General features: G+C 43.7%; 2 protein-coding genes across 3 annotated transcripts; both read right to left on the bottom strand.

Annotated features, from left to right (window-relative positions):
• Positions 1 to 1,228: 1,228 nt before the first annotated feature.
• On the bottom strand, positions 1,229 to 5,446 carry LOC311340394 (uncharacterized protein). Its single transcript, XM_084465298.1, has 4 exons — positions 5,304 to 5,446; positions 3,966 to 4,634; positions 3,571 to 3,672; positions 1,229 to 3,374 (listed from the first exon to the last, which is right to left on the bottom strand). The coding sequence occupies exons 2-4, from the start codon at positions 4,587 to 4,589 to the stop codon at positions 1,866 to 1,868; spliced, it is 2,235 nt and encodes a 744-aa protein (XP_084321424.1). The 5' UTR covers positions 4,590 to 4,634; positions 5,304 to 5,446; the 3' UTR covers positions 1,229 to 1,865.
• Positions 5,447 to 5,995: 549 nt separating this feature from the next.
• On the bottom strand, positions 5,996 to 14,617 carry scrn2 (secernin 2). Of its 2 annotated transcripts, none has more exons than XM_084465294.1 (9): positions 14,545 to 14,617; positions 13,740 to 13,902; positions 13,178 to 13,359; positions 12,087 to 12,286; positions 9,762 to 9,977; positions 8,559 to 8,724; positions 8,117 to 8,297; positions 7,421 to 7,577; positions 5,996 to 6,384 (listed from the first exon to the last, which is right to left on the bottom strand). In XM_084465294.1, exons 2-8 carry the CDS (start codon positions 13,899 to 13,901, stop codon positions 7,425 to 7,427), a joined length of 1,260 nt encoding a protein of 419 aa, XP_084321420.1. In that variant the 5' UTR covers position 13,902; positions 14,545 to 14,617; the 3' UTR covers positions 5,996 to 6,384; positions 7,421 to 7,424. The 2 variants fall into 2 exon arrangements, with proteins under 2 accessions (XP_084321420.1, XP_084321421.1); XM_084465295.1 differs by lacking the exon at positions 5,996 to 6,384 and adding an exon at positions 6,723 to 7,341.
• Positions 14,618 to 15,615: the final 998 nt, after the last annotated feature.

Raw genomic sequence — 15,615 nt, 5'->3', positions numbered from 1 at the left:
CTACAGGCATCACTTGATGCATACAACAAAAAGGAAGGGGCAGATCATCATCATCATTGTCTTATGCCCTTATCCCCTCATGAGACTTTTTGCGCGCTGGTGGGCCCCATGTTGTGCAGAATGTGCCCTCTTTATTTTTTCGGCCCTGCCCTTCAAACAGTCTGAGTCCGCCACTGACTACTGTATTACATGCCTTTAGTGTCACACACTATTGATAAAATGATTTGTGTTGGTTAATAACACGATTCATTAATTTGCGTTCGTGATTTTCACAAGTCCCAGCGAGCCAATCAGGGATGAGTCCCCTCATGAATATCAATGAACCTTCCCCTACCACCCTGCAAAAAAAATATTCGCCACCCCCGCTGCAGGCTCCAGGTCGGCCGATGAGCTGCTCTAGCCCTCGACTGGCTCGGAGCGCCCGGGCTCCAGGTCGGCCGATGAGGAGGACCGACACGGGGGTCGTCTGGCTGGACCATACAGACCAGCAATATCATATCATATACAGACTGGAAACAGTCTGGGACCCAAAATTACCGTCAAACACATCGACCCCTCCTCACCTGAAATGTTCAGTAGTCTTTTCCTTGCATTGTTGTCTTGTCTCTTAAAACATTACCAGAGCTTTGTAGTACCTATTATGGTTTGTACACAGGCCTGTATTGATTTTTTTTAAATTATTAATAAAGTAAGTTGGTGCAGTCATAATTCATAATACAATTAATTGTATGATGAATGGTAAAATGTCTTGTTTTAATTATGCTGATTTAAGAGGGTACTAAATGGCGTCAACATGTAGAGGTACTTAAACATTTGCACAAAGTATCACAGCCAAGACCACGGGTCACAACAAAAATAATATATCAAATCTTTGCCTTCCACTATCATCCTGCGGCATAGACCTCATTGTTCACCTATGATGATGTCAACAGGTCAGAATAATCTCACCACCATCCTGAGGGATAGGGCTATGATGTTGACAGAATAATCAAAGCCCACTTCCGACTGAGTTGCAATTTATGCTGCCCCTTCTGTTTTCCATGTGTTTTGCTTTTACTGCGATTCAAATGTACATGTATTGGTTTGTAGTAGAGATTTGTAAGTTGTTTAAGAAAGCCCCAGAAGGTTATAAAAATCATTGATGAAGAATCAGCACCAAAATAAAAAACATACATAAAATAACAACAAAATATCCACAAATTATAGGCATTTAATATTACCAATCAACTTTTGGAACATATGTACAATCCAAGTTCCTACATGTTTCAAAAAAAGGTGTAAGGCAGTATGCATATAGTCTGGTACTTTTTGTGTCAACATCTCTTCCAGATTGTGTTTATTTAACTTGTTATCGTGGTTGGACATTTGTGGCACATTGCTTAACTAAATTGATAGCACATTTTAATTATACATGTATTATTCTTACCAACCATGTTGTTCTCACAATATGTTTTGTGTCAGACCAGACGTACTTTAACAAGATGTGGTCCTACGGTGTAACAAACATAAGTCAATTCATAAGGAATTGAAACCCTATATTCGCAATTTGTAAAATATTGAATTAGAATATCTGTATAGTTTGCCTTTTGAATGATTATTTGGTTTGGCCATCAAAATCAAATACCTATTAGTTGAGCCTCCACTACTATAGCCACTGCATTTAAATGTCATGTCCCAGGTTTAGAAAGCCTGACAGATTAAAGAGTGAATCTGTTTTCCTATTATTGTATCGTCATTTTCCTTTAACAGTTTAACGGCAATTTAATCAAACTTCAATCAAAAGCCTTAAAGGAAGATTTAGTTGCTTCTGGAAGAGCTTTGGAACCCAATGTTATCTGTTGCATCTTAGTCTATAAAAATATCTCTTAGGTTTGCTTAGCTCGGTCTGTGTTTATAACCTGCAAATAGCGGGGCCTTTGACTGAGTGATTTTAATTGATTTGAATGCTTTTGATAGTTTGTAAACGATGGCACGGCGGGAGATGGCACGGCGGGAGATTGCACGGGCACGGGGGGGGGATAACTAGGGGGGTACGGGGGGAACGGCATAGTTCCAGCAGAGACTCCCCAGGGAGGGGGCACGTTGTAGGCGGCCGGTGGATAGAGGTGTGGCGAGAATGGGGTTGGTGGTGAGAACGGGGTTGGTGCTGAGAAGGGGGTGGATGGGTAACTTGGCGTCAGAGCTTGGGGTTGAGGTAAGTGGTAGGAGTTGTTCGGAGCAAATGACTGAAGTGCGGCACTGCTCCCCTGGCATGCTCTGTTGTCGTCATAGTTTCTAACAGGGGCTATGTTACACACACTGGCCGCTGGGGCAGTCTCAGAGACATTCACTGGAGCCCCTAATGAGTCGATCTTCAGAGAGTTGTGTTGTGTGACAGGAGGTCCAAAGCTAGATCTGCTTGATGAGGAGGATCTGCTGTTGCCTCCGGGAGAGAACATCTGCCTGGTCTCTCTTCTCGTCTCCTTTTCGGACTCCCTTCTCTCTCGGTCCTCCTTGTTGCCGTACAACCGCAGCTGGATCCGGTTGGACATTTTCCCCAGCTCATCGAGTCCCAGGTCCATCCCGATAGTCTGAAACAAATGCTGCATCTCTTTGCACTTCTGCTCCTCCTCCTGTGTCACTTTCACCTCAACCACTGCTTGCGTTGGGGTCGATCTAGTGCTAGCATTGACACAAGGGACGTCAGACGTTTCATTAGACAGAGTGTTTTTTCTGGGTCGCTCACTCAACTGTTGTTGGGGTTCATGGGTCTTATTCCAGTATACTGCGTTTTGGTGTGTGTCCTGCTTTCCAGTGCCTCTGTGAGATCCAAGAGGATCTGCAGTGTTCCAAGGATCTGCAGCGTTCCGAGGATCAGCAGCGTTCCGAAGATTGGCAACGTTCCGAAGATCGGCAACGTTCCGAAGATCGGCAATGTTCCGAAGATCGGCAACATTCCGAGGACCGGCAGCGTTCCTAGGATCCGCATTGTTCTGAAGATCGGCAGCATTCCGAAGATCGGCAGCGTTCCGAAGACCGGCAGCACTCCGAAGATCAGCAGCCCTCCGAAGATCAGCAGCCCTCCGTAGATCGGCAGCGTTCCGAAAATCGGCAGCGTTCCGAAGATCGGCAGTGTTCCGAAGATCGGCAGTGTTCTGAAGATCGGCAGTGTTCTGAAGATCGGCAGTGTTCTGAAGACCGGCAGCATTCCGAAGACTGGAAGCGTTCCGGGGATCAGGAAAACTGGGAGCCTGACTGACTATCTTGTTGAGCATGTTCACGTCCACCCCTTTGTTGAGCACACTGAGGAAACGCTGGAAGCCATTACTCCTGGGTGTCTGCTCAGGAACACTCTTAACAGGAGCAGGGCTGTGATTGGTGGAGTTAGGTTCCGCCTTTGAGAAAGAAAACAACAATACAAATTTGCAATGAGTTGCAACATGTATCTTTCATAAAAAAAACACTGGGCTTAATGTGCAAGTGTCTCATGCAATACCAATATAATGTGCATATAAAGTAATGGGAACAATTTGGCCAGAGAATTTCTAAGATAAGATCTTGCATCATTCAATCTTGCAAAAAAGGCCCTACCCTTCTGCTGGCTTCAGTCACTGGAAAGGTGTTGCTGGGCTGCCAGGGATTATAGTTCAGAGGGGAAGTGGATTCATTTTGGTCTCGTTTTGCATCATACACCTGGTCAGAAGGTGGACAAAAAATAGATTATTTGGAAAAAATAGAAGTCAAATTGATATGTTGATCAAAGTGAAGTATCACTCATCCTAAATAATCAACCGTTTGAGCAGTTTCTTCTTTCTAAAGTTGGAATAAATTGGATTTATCATGTTTTTAAAATGTAGCACTCTTTTCTTATCTGATGAATTGCATGTATTAGCATGATTCTTGCAATTTCTGGATTATATCTTTATGGTTGATTAACCTTATTGTAAGTCTGCCTAATAAATATAATGCCACAAATATTTCCATACCTTTGAAGAAGATTCTGGTAATCGTTTTGCGTCGCATGTCTCATTCCTGTCTTGCGTCCGTCTGTCCATGCCATAGTCAGATTGATGTCTGTACGCAAAATCTTCAGGAGATGGTCTGCGTTTTTTTGACTCTTCCAGCCTTTCACCATAGTCTGAATCCTCTTTCGTCGGTGGCCAAGATCTGAAATCACTGTTGAGCCTCCTGTGTTGAAAATGGTCGTCAACGTTGCCGGTTAGACTTTTCCTCCTCTCAGAGACTCTGTGCTCTTGTGAAGTACTCGTCTCCGGGGATGAGTACCTAAATCTTGTATAATCCCCATCCCCGCCACCGCCGCCTTTGTCAGGGACAGCAAATCGCCGTTCCGGGCTCCTTTGCGTTCGATTCCGATGAGAAGGCTCCTTACTGTAGGTCCTCTGCAGTGAATCACTGTACTGGTGCTTGTCCTTCGTCCCGGCTGAGTCTTTGGGGTGCTCTCCATAGTAGGAGCGGTGGGAGTCCCGTGATGTGGTACTGCTGCGTCCTCCTTGGGGTTCTCTCCATCTATCATCTTGGTCGCCCCTTTCCCTCGGGCTCCTCTCTCTGAACTGCCGCCTCGGGGTGCATTCCAATTTCTTTGAGTTCATCGTCAGGGCCTGTTGTTGGTTACTGGGTGATGATCAGGGCCGTATCTGCAGAGAAACGTAGACTTTAAAGAACTATGCTGAAGTCCACCACATACTGATATAAGCATAAAATCTGACATTTCAGATGAATTATTTAAATCGCCCTATATTAACAATGTGTAGAGTACACAACCATCTGTAAAATAATACAGGCGTACAATAAACCGTACAATCACAGTATTACACAGCACACATCCCTTATTCAAGTATCACATGTATAAGACAAACAAGACGTGTGTTCAGACCTGACGTACATGTAAACACATGCACACGACCTACACAGGGAAACCCATGTTCAGCCACACACACACACACACACACACACACACACACACACACACACACACACACACACACACACACACACACACACACACACACACACACACACACACACACACACACACACACACACACACACACACACACAGCTAAGGGAAACAAGGCTAGCTAGCAACTTCAGCTAGTCGATCCAACAGTTTGACCCCATACACATTTCCACGCTGTACACAGATTCCACACAGCATATTAAGTTATACTTGTGGCTGTGGATGGTGGATAAGATATTCGACCATCTGTAACATACACTCATGGAGGGAGCAGCTGCAGGCTGTGTGTTGCTATCTGAGATCGTGGCTAGCTCTCCTACGGTGGCGGAGGGGGCCAGCGGGCTACCTTGTCCGCCGGATGCGCTCTTCATCACGGACACCGATGTCCCTGGTGGGAGTCTGGTTGAACTCGCAGTCCGGGTGGATGGCTTATTAACTGTTCGCTAAATCTCTCCTGTCGTATTCACCCGAAGAACGTTCTACCTCTCGTCTGCTTCTTCTTCGTTTCCATTGACGTGATACCGCGAGATAGTTACGCCTCACTGCCCTCTACTGGTCGAAAAAAAAAAAAGAATAATAAATATATAAATATAAGAAAATAATAATATATATATATTTATCTGTGTGTATATATACATATAATGTAAAGAAACACCTGATTGAGAGCCCTGTCTCGAGGTTACCCGTACCATACTCATGAATAATATCATTAACTGCAACTATTATATGTTTCAGTTCAGAACTTTTGGTAAATCAATGTACCACCCGTTTTTTGATCAAACATTACGTTCATTAAATGTCTTGTAAGTTCGAAGTTTGGAGTGATATCTCAAAAATATGGACAGCCAAGAAAAAACAATGATGGCCCTAAAACAGATAAAAGAAACTCAATTCTGTAGCTTGTATATTTAATTGATAAAAGACTTAAGGATTTATCACAACTTCGTTTATATATGTATATGATCTTTATTTACCACCATTTAAACATATATATTCTTAATACAACTTTTTCAAAAGACATGACACAATAAAAGCACAGACAATGCACATTCTTTATTAGATCTTTACAGATGACAGAAAGACAGCCATCATGAGATGCCTTACGTCACTTACAGTAACATCACCAACATCAAACAAATGCTGCACTCAAATCCATGATTTGTGCAAATTCATGTACCTTTACCACATTAACATGGCTGTGCATTAGCCTACATCATTATACTCACTAATGAAGTTCACTCATTACTCCCTGGGTTGGAAAGAGGTGATAGCCCAAGCGCATGGTAAGTGAAGGGTCTGCCTGGGGAGGTGGAATCATGTGAGGGAGGTGTTTAGAGAGTAAGCCAAACGGAAGCAGATCAGACTGTAATATTCCCTGGGCCAGCTCCTGGAGATCAGCAAACACTAGGACTCTCCACTTGAGGGCACTGCAACAGAGAGCAATGTCATCTTGTAGGGTTTCATGGTGACTTAAAGCTGAATTATATGTCTGAACTGACAGTTGGGTGTACAGCCACTAGGGATGCGCAGTTAGGGTATTTTCACATGCGCCTTGTACTGATCATTTCGGTTGAGGCTTAAATAAAGAGTCTTATTCACAACAGTCTAAACTAAGGCTTTCATCAGAATATGAAACAAAGGTAATGAAATGGGCAAACTGTATGTATATTAGGCTAATATTAGGCTTGTATATTATCAGTTGAGATGGAAGAGCAAGTTGAGGCTGTGGTACTGCATCGTGTGGACACACGATGCAGCAACACGGCCTCAACTTGCTCTTCCATCTCAGTGCTGAATAGTACTTGCTTTGTTAGTCATTTCATTTCATTTGCAGGAGATTTGCGGACAACCACGTTCAGTGAATTGGGCTTGCTTCTTGCCCACCTTTTGAGCATGCGCGCATGCACAGTATGCACTTGAGTGAAGCCTATTGCTAATGCATCAATATTGACTTCATAGCATATCAGGCTTTCTTTATTTAGGCAAAACGTTATCAAACAGAAAACCTTAGTATTTAGAATTTAAAGCTGATTTTAACCAACCTGCCTGCAAAAGACCCGCATATTACAGGCCTTGCATAGGAACCGGGATTATATTAAGGTCACGCACCTCCATTACTCAGGCTGTGCATCTCTACAAGCTACTGTTTGAATTTATGAACACGATGTGTTGAACCAAATAAAATAACTGCGGACCTCCTCAACTATCTATACTCGATGTGCTCTCGGATGTTATTTTGGATGTCTGCATCAATGAACTGGAAAACGCAGCAGGGAAGATAGCCGCAGGAGGGGCCGTCGCCGCTGGTTACGTCTTTAGTAGGAAGCCCTGGCGATGACCTCTGACCCTATAGGGGACGACTCCTCCTCTGTACCGCCGTGGCGCTTCAACACAGAAGTATGAATCACCCTATTTGTGGAGTACGAGTACGAAACACACAGGGGGACCAAGACCCTCTCTCACCTTCTTATTGGTAGAACTTTATCTCTGCGTCGACACAGTCGAAGAACAGGTCCCCCAGCTCCTCTCCCGGCAGCTCTCCACTCAGCATGGCCAGGATGTCCACCAGACACTGGGACTCCAGGTCCCGGAGGATGTCGTAGACGGCCAACCCCTCATTCTGAAGGATACGTGGTACTTGTATGAGCGTAAATAGGGGGCAGACAGACAGACAGACAGACTCCAGACCAGGCTGGCAGGTTTATTGCCTGCTAATTCTATTGTGTAACAGGGAAAACGTGTATTTTTTCTTCATTTGTAAAGAATTAAATTCCCAGATCTATTTCAAAATCACATTTGAGGCCAACAGGTGGCTGTTCAACTCTCACATGGAACATGTAATTCACACACATCATGTACCACGTACATCCAATTGATGTACATTTTGTACTTTTGTACATTTGATTTGTAAAAATGTAACTGCACTAGTAAAACAACTCATCATAAACAACAGAATAATAATCGGTCTTGAGGAATTTTGTAGTGTGAATATTATTCAAGGGCATCTCTATTGCTACTACCATCTATTTAACCCTTTCCCTAAAAAAAAAAAAGAGACTATTTTGCTAAAATAAACATTTGATGAATGAACATTCATCAAATGCAGTAGCGCTGGTGTCACAGCGCTACCGCTAGCATAGCTCAGTAGACAGTGCCCACCTGGCCGGCGTCCATGTTGGTGAGGGCGGTCTGGTGGGCCTTGTAAAGGTCGTGCCGCCGGTCCACCTGGCTCTGGAAGCGGGGCTGCTTCCTGGCGGGGTCGTCGGGGCCGTACTGCGGCGAGGCCACCCTCTGCATGGGGCCGATATGCTCGGAGAACACAAAAGGCTTGAAGATAGACCTGGCAGCGTGACGGAGGAAGGGGGTTCAGACCAGGAGAGAGGGAGGCCAAGAGACAAGGACACACATGCCACACGCAGACAGAAGGAGAGATTGCCGTCAACCCAGAGAGCCGTCTGAAGTGAAATGTAGGAGGAATAGATGTGATAAAGGGGAGGGGGGGGGGGGAGTAGATACTCATGTCATTTTTAAATCAGCACTGTGCTCTTCCAGATGAATGATATACTGTATGAAGACACTGTGGATCAGTCAGGCTTCGTACCTGGAGGGATCTGGGGTCGCAGTGAAGAAGTGAATGCAGGGAAGGCTGGGGTCCCTGGGCAGGACGGACACCATGCTGCCCGTGGTGCAGAAGCCTCCTGAGTCCATGCAGATGCCACTGGGCTTGTCCCTCAGGATGGACATCATCACCTCGGCCGTCACTGACCCTTAGGTTAAGTAGATAAGGTATGAGTGCTGTGTGAATGAGTGGGAATCTGCTTGGGCTAAGTTGAGCTACACTACAATATTTCCATTTGCTGGCCGTCGTACCAAATGTATGCATTCAGAGACCATACCTTTTGAACCACGCAGACACACATATTTATATGAATACACACACACACACACACACACACACACACACACACACACACACACACACACACACACACACACACACACACACACACACACACACACACACACACACACACACACACACTGCGTGAACGACTTTCACCGTGGGTGTAAGCAGGATCATTCTTTTTATATATTTATGTTATGCGTGCTTTAATTAGCTTTTTAATTGGATTTACATTAGCTCATACTAGACTAAAACAGTGGAATTGACAGACGCAAAAACAAAATAAAAATATTTAATACATTAATACAAAATGCAAGGCCCATAATAGGTTGCACTCATTTAAATGATGAAATTCACAGATTATAAAATAGCTTCAAATTATGGTTGTCCACAAATCTTCTTCATATGATTTAAATTTTTTGATAACAAAGCAATGGTATTTTTCAGCCAGATACACAATGTAGCAATCCTACCATTTAAACTCATAATATAGTAGCCTAATATTAGCCTGATATGCTTGTGTGGATGTGTTCATTTCATTACTTTCCTCTTTTGAAGAAAAACCTGAGTTTAGAGTATGATGAATGCCTACGTTTGTTTTAGCCTTAGACAAAAACGTAAATGGCCAGCAGGGGGAGAGAACCCCATTTTATAATAGCGGGTGAGAAAAGTATTTTTCTTCCATTTAGAAATGGGGGTTTGAGAAGCAAACAGGTGCAGCTACAGCAATATGTGTATCTGTGTTAGAAACTATCCGTGCATCACTTAAGACACACACACACACACACACACACACACACACACACACACACACACACACACACACACACACACACACACACACACATACACATACAGAACACACACACATACAGAACACACTCACACACGGTTCCTCACCATCGTGTTGCTGCATCAGTGCCGTGCCTCCTCTGTAGCGCTGCTTGGCCAGTTCCATCCGGGCAGGGGGGTTCTCCGGACTGAACACCTGGGAGAAGTTGAACTCCCCCTCCCCGTCCCACCAGCCCTGGGACCGGGCCACGCTGCGAAGCTCCGGGTGCTCGGCCGAGATCTCTGTACCGATGGTCAGCTGGTTGGAGATGTTCTTCACGCCCGCTGAGAGAGAAACAGCCAACCAAAACAAAGGCATCACCATCTGAGCGAAGATGATTTCTTCCACCCTGAGAGGCTCGTACAAAGCACGACTGATTCAGGATTTATCAACGGCCTTCCACCGAGAATGTGGAGTGGCTTCAAAAGGAAAATAATGTTTTATATATCAGTAATAAAGTAATACTCAAAAGGGTCATGTCATTATGACTATTATAACATTATTACATTTATTGAGCTGACCCTATGATCCAAAGTGACTCACAAGTGCATTGTAAGTGTGTTCAACTATGAAGATACAAGCCACAAAGTGCAGGACTCATGCGAGTGCATACAATTGGTCAGATAAGCAAACTGTACTGTGTGCTGTGCAAAGTGCTACAGTTTAGGAACAAGAGGTAGTAATTGCCAAGCTTTTCTTTCTGCTAGTCGACACGAACGAGCCACACCAAACTACGAAGGGTTCAACTAGGAAAAGCCATTATAGTTAGGTGATATAGTTTTAAAACAAACCAATGAAAATAATGAGGTAGATCTTATTAGAAGCATCTAACTTGAACCGCTTTCCTCATTCATATGAAAGCAGTAAGGATGAGTTACTTTCTTTCATGTGGGACTTCATTAGGCTACCTTTCAACACGAGTGCGGCTTCACTCTCAAAGAGATCCAAATTGCACAAAGGATATAAATACTGTTGATTATGAAAGTTAGTAAAACTGTACGAGTCTGAATGTGATTTACACAGGCCTTCTGTACCTCAAACTATATCTCAAACTTTAGTAAATCACATTAAACAGATCATTGACTTGTGCTGACTTACTCATTTGTAGTAATATAATTGTATGTGTCAGTTTCAAACAGTGTAGCACAGGACATGAGTGTGTGTGGGCGAGCTTGGTGCTAGCTTTCGGTAAAGAAAAGTGGGGAGCAAAGATCAAAAGTGTGTTTTTGTTATTATGCAAGAGAAAGCCTAAATATTATGTAAATATTATTACATTGTGTCACACGCTTTGCAATGTTATGTTATGCAAACAAAAGGTACACACATATGAACACAACCAACATACTTTCAACATAACCTTTTTGTAAAATAAGGAAAGAGAGAGAAACATATTTAACCCACTTTCTTTCAACTTGAATATTTGGAAATGTTGAACAATAATTTAACCTAACTCATTTAATGTTTATCCTTGTTATTGTATACCCTACCTCTTGAATGGAACTAAATAGTATATATCACATTCAGACTAAACTGTAATTTTACTTATCTACATAATTAATCAACAAAATGTATATTCTTTCGAGATCAAAAGTTTGGCAAATTAATTCGCCAAACTCTGACAAAAAGGTTACAGTAGCTCTTCCACTGTTAAATGTTCCACACTGGAAATCTTTTCACGCCTCTTCGTTTAACTTCCGGCATGTAATATGGTGCCGGGAAAGAGGCCTATTGAACCACAACCACCTGACATATTGATAGTTTATACTCAACACCTGCTCAGGTGAGTGGCCCGGCTGGCAACACACCTGGTGGTGACTGGGGCAGCAGTGATGAAATGGATACAACACAAGCATGTCAAAATGTCCTGTTTGAGGAGAGACTGCACACACCCCAGAACTCATTTTGGATTCTGTATTTCCTTTTTGTAAAAGCTGAAGATGGTGGCGTCTGGTAAGGCGAGCGAACGACGGACTCCTCTGCTACTTATTTTTATTTTACTTATCTTTATTTACTTCATCTTGTATTGTTGCTGCTATGTGCCGGTTGAGGATGCAAGCCTAATAATTAAACTCTTGTGTACTTTTACAATAAAATGTAATGAAATAAATCTGAATCTGATTGTAGTTTCTGCTCTTAATTAAAAAAATGATCTCCTTTTTGAATTTCTATTACTGTCCTGTACTTTCTACTATGACACCAGAATTCACTAGCCAGGTTCAACCAACTATTATCTTATCATATGTTAAATCTGTCCTCTACGGTCCTGTGCTTCCTGCTGGGACCCCACAATCCACCAACCCGGGTTTAACAACCAATCATCTTATCGAATCCTAAACCATCTTCAGTTGACATCCTGAAGCGCCCCTCCTACGTTGCCCTAGCAACGTGTTTACCTGTGACCTTCTGGGCGACCCACAGCCTGCCGGCCGTCTCCAGGACCCAGGCCTCGGTGCGGTCCACCAGCAGGAAGGTGTTGTGGTAGCTGAAGGGCTCCGGGGCCTCCCTGCAAGGGCCCCCCTGCCCGTGCTCCTCCAGGAGCCCGGTGATCACCGTCAGCGCTGCCCAGGCACTGGCACCTCGCTCCAGCCCCAACCTGCCAACACAAACATCCTGCTGCTTCAGCTGAGACACCCCTACCTCAGAGGACTGGTGGTTTAGTCCACGCTGGGAGCCGAACCAATGTGTGACTTTGTGGAGAGTAAAACTGGCCAATATTACAAACTAGGGTTAGGTCCAGACAGATATTAACATAACTAATTCAAACTTAAACATATGACAGCAGGCCAACTGTATGTTTTTTCTTTTTTATATATTACAAACTAATGTTTGTAATATTATCATAACTAATTAAAACTTAAACACGTATATAAGATAATGTCTAGACAGATATTATCATACCTAATTAAAACTTCCCTTCAACACATCATGACAGCACCTCAATAAAAGATGGCGTGTATAACATTGATTGACTAATGACATACCTCCTTTACATGCCTCCACAACAGAAGCGACACATGCATGGCGCTCTACATGCTTCCTGAACTAATAAACTCTGAATATGAATTGTAGTTTCTACTCCTAATCTAAAAACATACGTATCTCTTTTTTGAATTCCTACTTCCTGCTGTGACATCACAATCCACCAACCCGGGTTTAACAAACCAATCATCTTATCATATCCTAAACTGTCTTTATAACCATCATAACCTTCATCCCTAACACTAACATTTAGGGGATTTTGCTGATGCTTTTATCCAAAGCAACTTACAACCATTCATTCACTCATGTCTTGCTCAGGGACACCTCGACACTCTGGGAGGAGCTGGGGATTGAACTAGCAACCATCCGGTTACCAGTCAACCCGCTCTACCTCCAGAGCTACTGCGGCCCGTAAACAGAGAGAAGCCGTTAACAGCTTGAGATCCAGCGGTTCCTTTCACTACGCTTACGATTGTCTGTGGAAGCTGATAACTGGACCGCTTACCGGACCAGGTCCATGCCCAGCAGGGCCTCCCCGTCGGAGACCGGCTCGCGGGTCCAGACGGCCTCGTTCCCCACACACACGCCCTGGTCGTTGGCCCCCATCTCGGCCCCCCACAGCCAGGCGGGCCGGCTCAGGACCACGGCGTGGGTGTGCTCCGCCTGGGGGATCTGGATGTACGTGCACTACAGGGGGAGAGAGAGAGACACACATAGACAGACAGAGACATAGACAGACACAGTCACAGACAGAGACAGACAGAGAAAGAGACAGACATAGACATAGAGAGAGACACACAGAGAGAGAGACAGACATCTTCGTCAGTGGACAACCAAATGTAAGGATTTAAATGGATTATATGAGTGCATAGTTCAAGTTGAATACATTGAAGCCTGACTGCAATAAAAAATCTGAACTTATATTCCAATAATAAAAACTAAAGGGACTATCAAAGTGCTAAACCTTCCATGTCAATGTATCAGTTTATACACCCAACAATATTAGTAATAACAACAATTACATTGAAAACTAATTACCTTTTATTAATTTAATAATTATTAATTACCTCCACCGAGGACCCGGGTGGGTGCGAGGCTGCAGGGTAGGAGACCACCTCCTGGACCTCATCTCGTGGACGGTCCGAGTTCTTCCCGAAGACCACATGATCATCGCGAGAACCCGGAGGCAGGGATACAAAGCAGTCACATGACAACGGGGGTTCTGCCATCCTGGAGAACAAGAGGTGATGAGGCAGATTGTTATTGGGTCGGTCGTTGCTGAGTAGGGATTATTTTGTCTTTAGAATTAACATTTAAAATTGAATTGAACGAGAAATCGTTGTCAGTTTTAGGTAGGAAATAAATTACATATTAAAAGTAATAACCCACTATAACACTGTTCTTAGAAATCTATCAAGGAGATCTGCCCATCCTTCTCGCTGGAGGATTAGGAACCCTTCTGCTGAGCACTTTATTCACTTATAAGCTTCACAAATCCGCCCGGAAGATTGCTGCATATATGGGTACACTTCCTCTCAGCGTTACTAAATTGAATCGAACCTGATACATGAACTACTGAGTCAAAGTGGAACAGATTGTCGTCTGGTCGTGTTGATCTGATCAGCAGCTCAAAGCAGTGTTTATTGTGACAGCGGGCCTTGACGGTGACCGACTGTCACACACACAGACAACACACGTACACACACAGAGAGACACACAACCACACACACTCTGCAGGGGGGGGGACGACAGCGAGCCACGAGTCCGGTCAAACATGCCAATGCAAGAGATGTCGACCGCTAGGAGAGGTTTATAAGGTATAAGGCTACTGTAACTACTGCTTTGCTCTAATTCCCGCAGAGAAAATGTTACCTTTCCGACCGCAGGACCGGACAGCTAGCGGGGAAGTGTCTGCAGGTTAGAGTGCTCTGCTGTGCACCACGTGACCGGCAGTCCACAGGTCTACTTAAAGGTCTAGTGGTTCCTCTCGACGCGTCACTGTGCGACTCGACCTCATCACTAGTAGATCCGATGTACATCCTTCATGCATGTGCATGTGCATTCTTAATGCACATCCTCACTGTACCGACAGTGATATATTGTTGTTAATTTTTCTTCTTGACACATGTACTTATTGTGAGTCGCTTTGGATAAAAGCGTCTGGTAAATGCCCTACATGTAAAAGTAAATGATGTATAACTCTAAATGTTTTCATCTGTCTATTTGTTAATGCGCTGGTTATTAAATAATTAAATAAAAAACAAAAAACTTAAATCTTACACTTGAGTCTGAACCTGGGCCTCAGCAGGGTATCACTCTTACTCAACACACCAGGCTCCCGTGAATACAATATTTGCTTAATCAATTTCAGGAATGTGTGCGTGCAAACCCTCACTTTTGGATGAATTATCTTTATAATCTGATAATAATCCATGTATACCAATCAGACAACACCACAAAGAACTCAAAGGGAAGACAAAAGCTGCCAAAAGCATGTGGCCCCCATGACCTATACCGTCTGCCTTGTTCAGGGCGTGGTCTTAGGCGGATCATGTAGTTGTAATAATAATAACTCGCTCAACAAGCATTTCAGTTGAGCTATCCTTTGTGAGCCGTTTGACATACAAGTTACACTGCTTCTGACACAAGAAATTCCTGTACATGTGCCATGCAATAACGTACAAACATTGCATACCATCTCTTCAACATAAGGAGAAATTACACCGCCATACACCTTTTATGGAACAACTAACCAACGTTGACACACGACCTGTACGACATCGTTGTTGTGTTGGAAACTGCCTCAGTGCTTCTAATGCGAGACGTGGAGAAACTACGTTTTAATGAGCTTTTGGTTACGACGTATTTACGTTTATTTAGGATTTTCCGTTATTACAACTCTTGTAATAACTTGTGATTACAAAATGGCGGAGCATCGCCAGC

This window comes from Micromesistius poutassou, assembly GCF_964030765.1.
Source record: "Micromesistius poutassou genome assembly, chromosome: 3".
NCBI classification, from domain to species: domain Eukaryota; kingdom Metazoa; phylum Chordata; class Actinopteri; order Gadiformes; family Gadidae; genus Micromesistius; species Micromesistius poutassou.
Note: the sequence above shows the minus strand (reverse complement) of the source record. Positions and strands in the feature narration are given on the sequence as shown.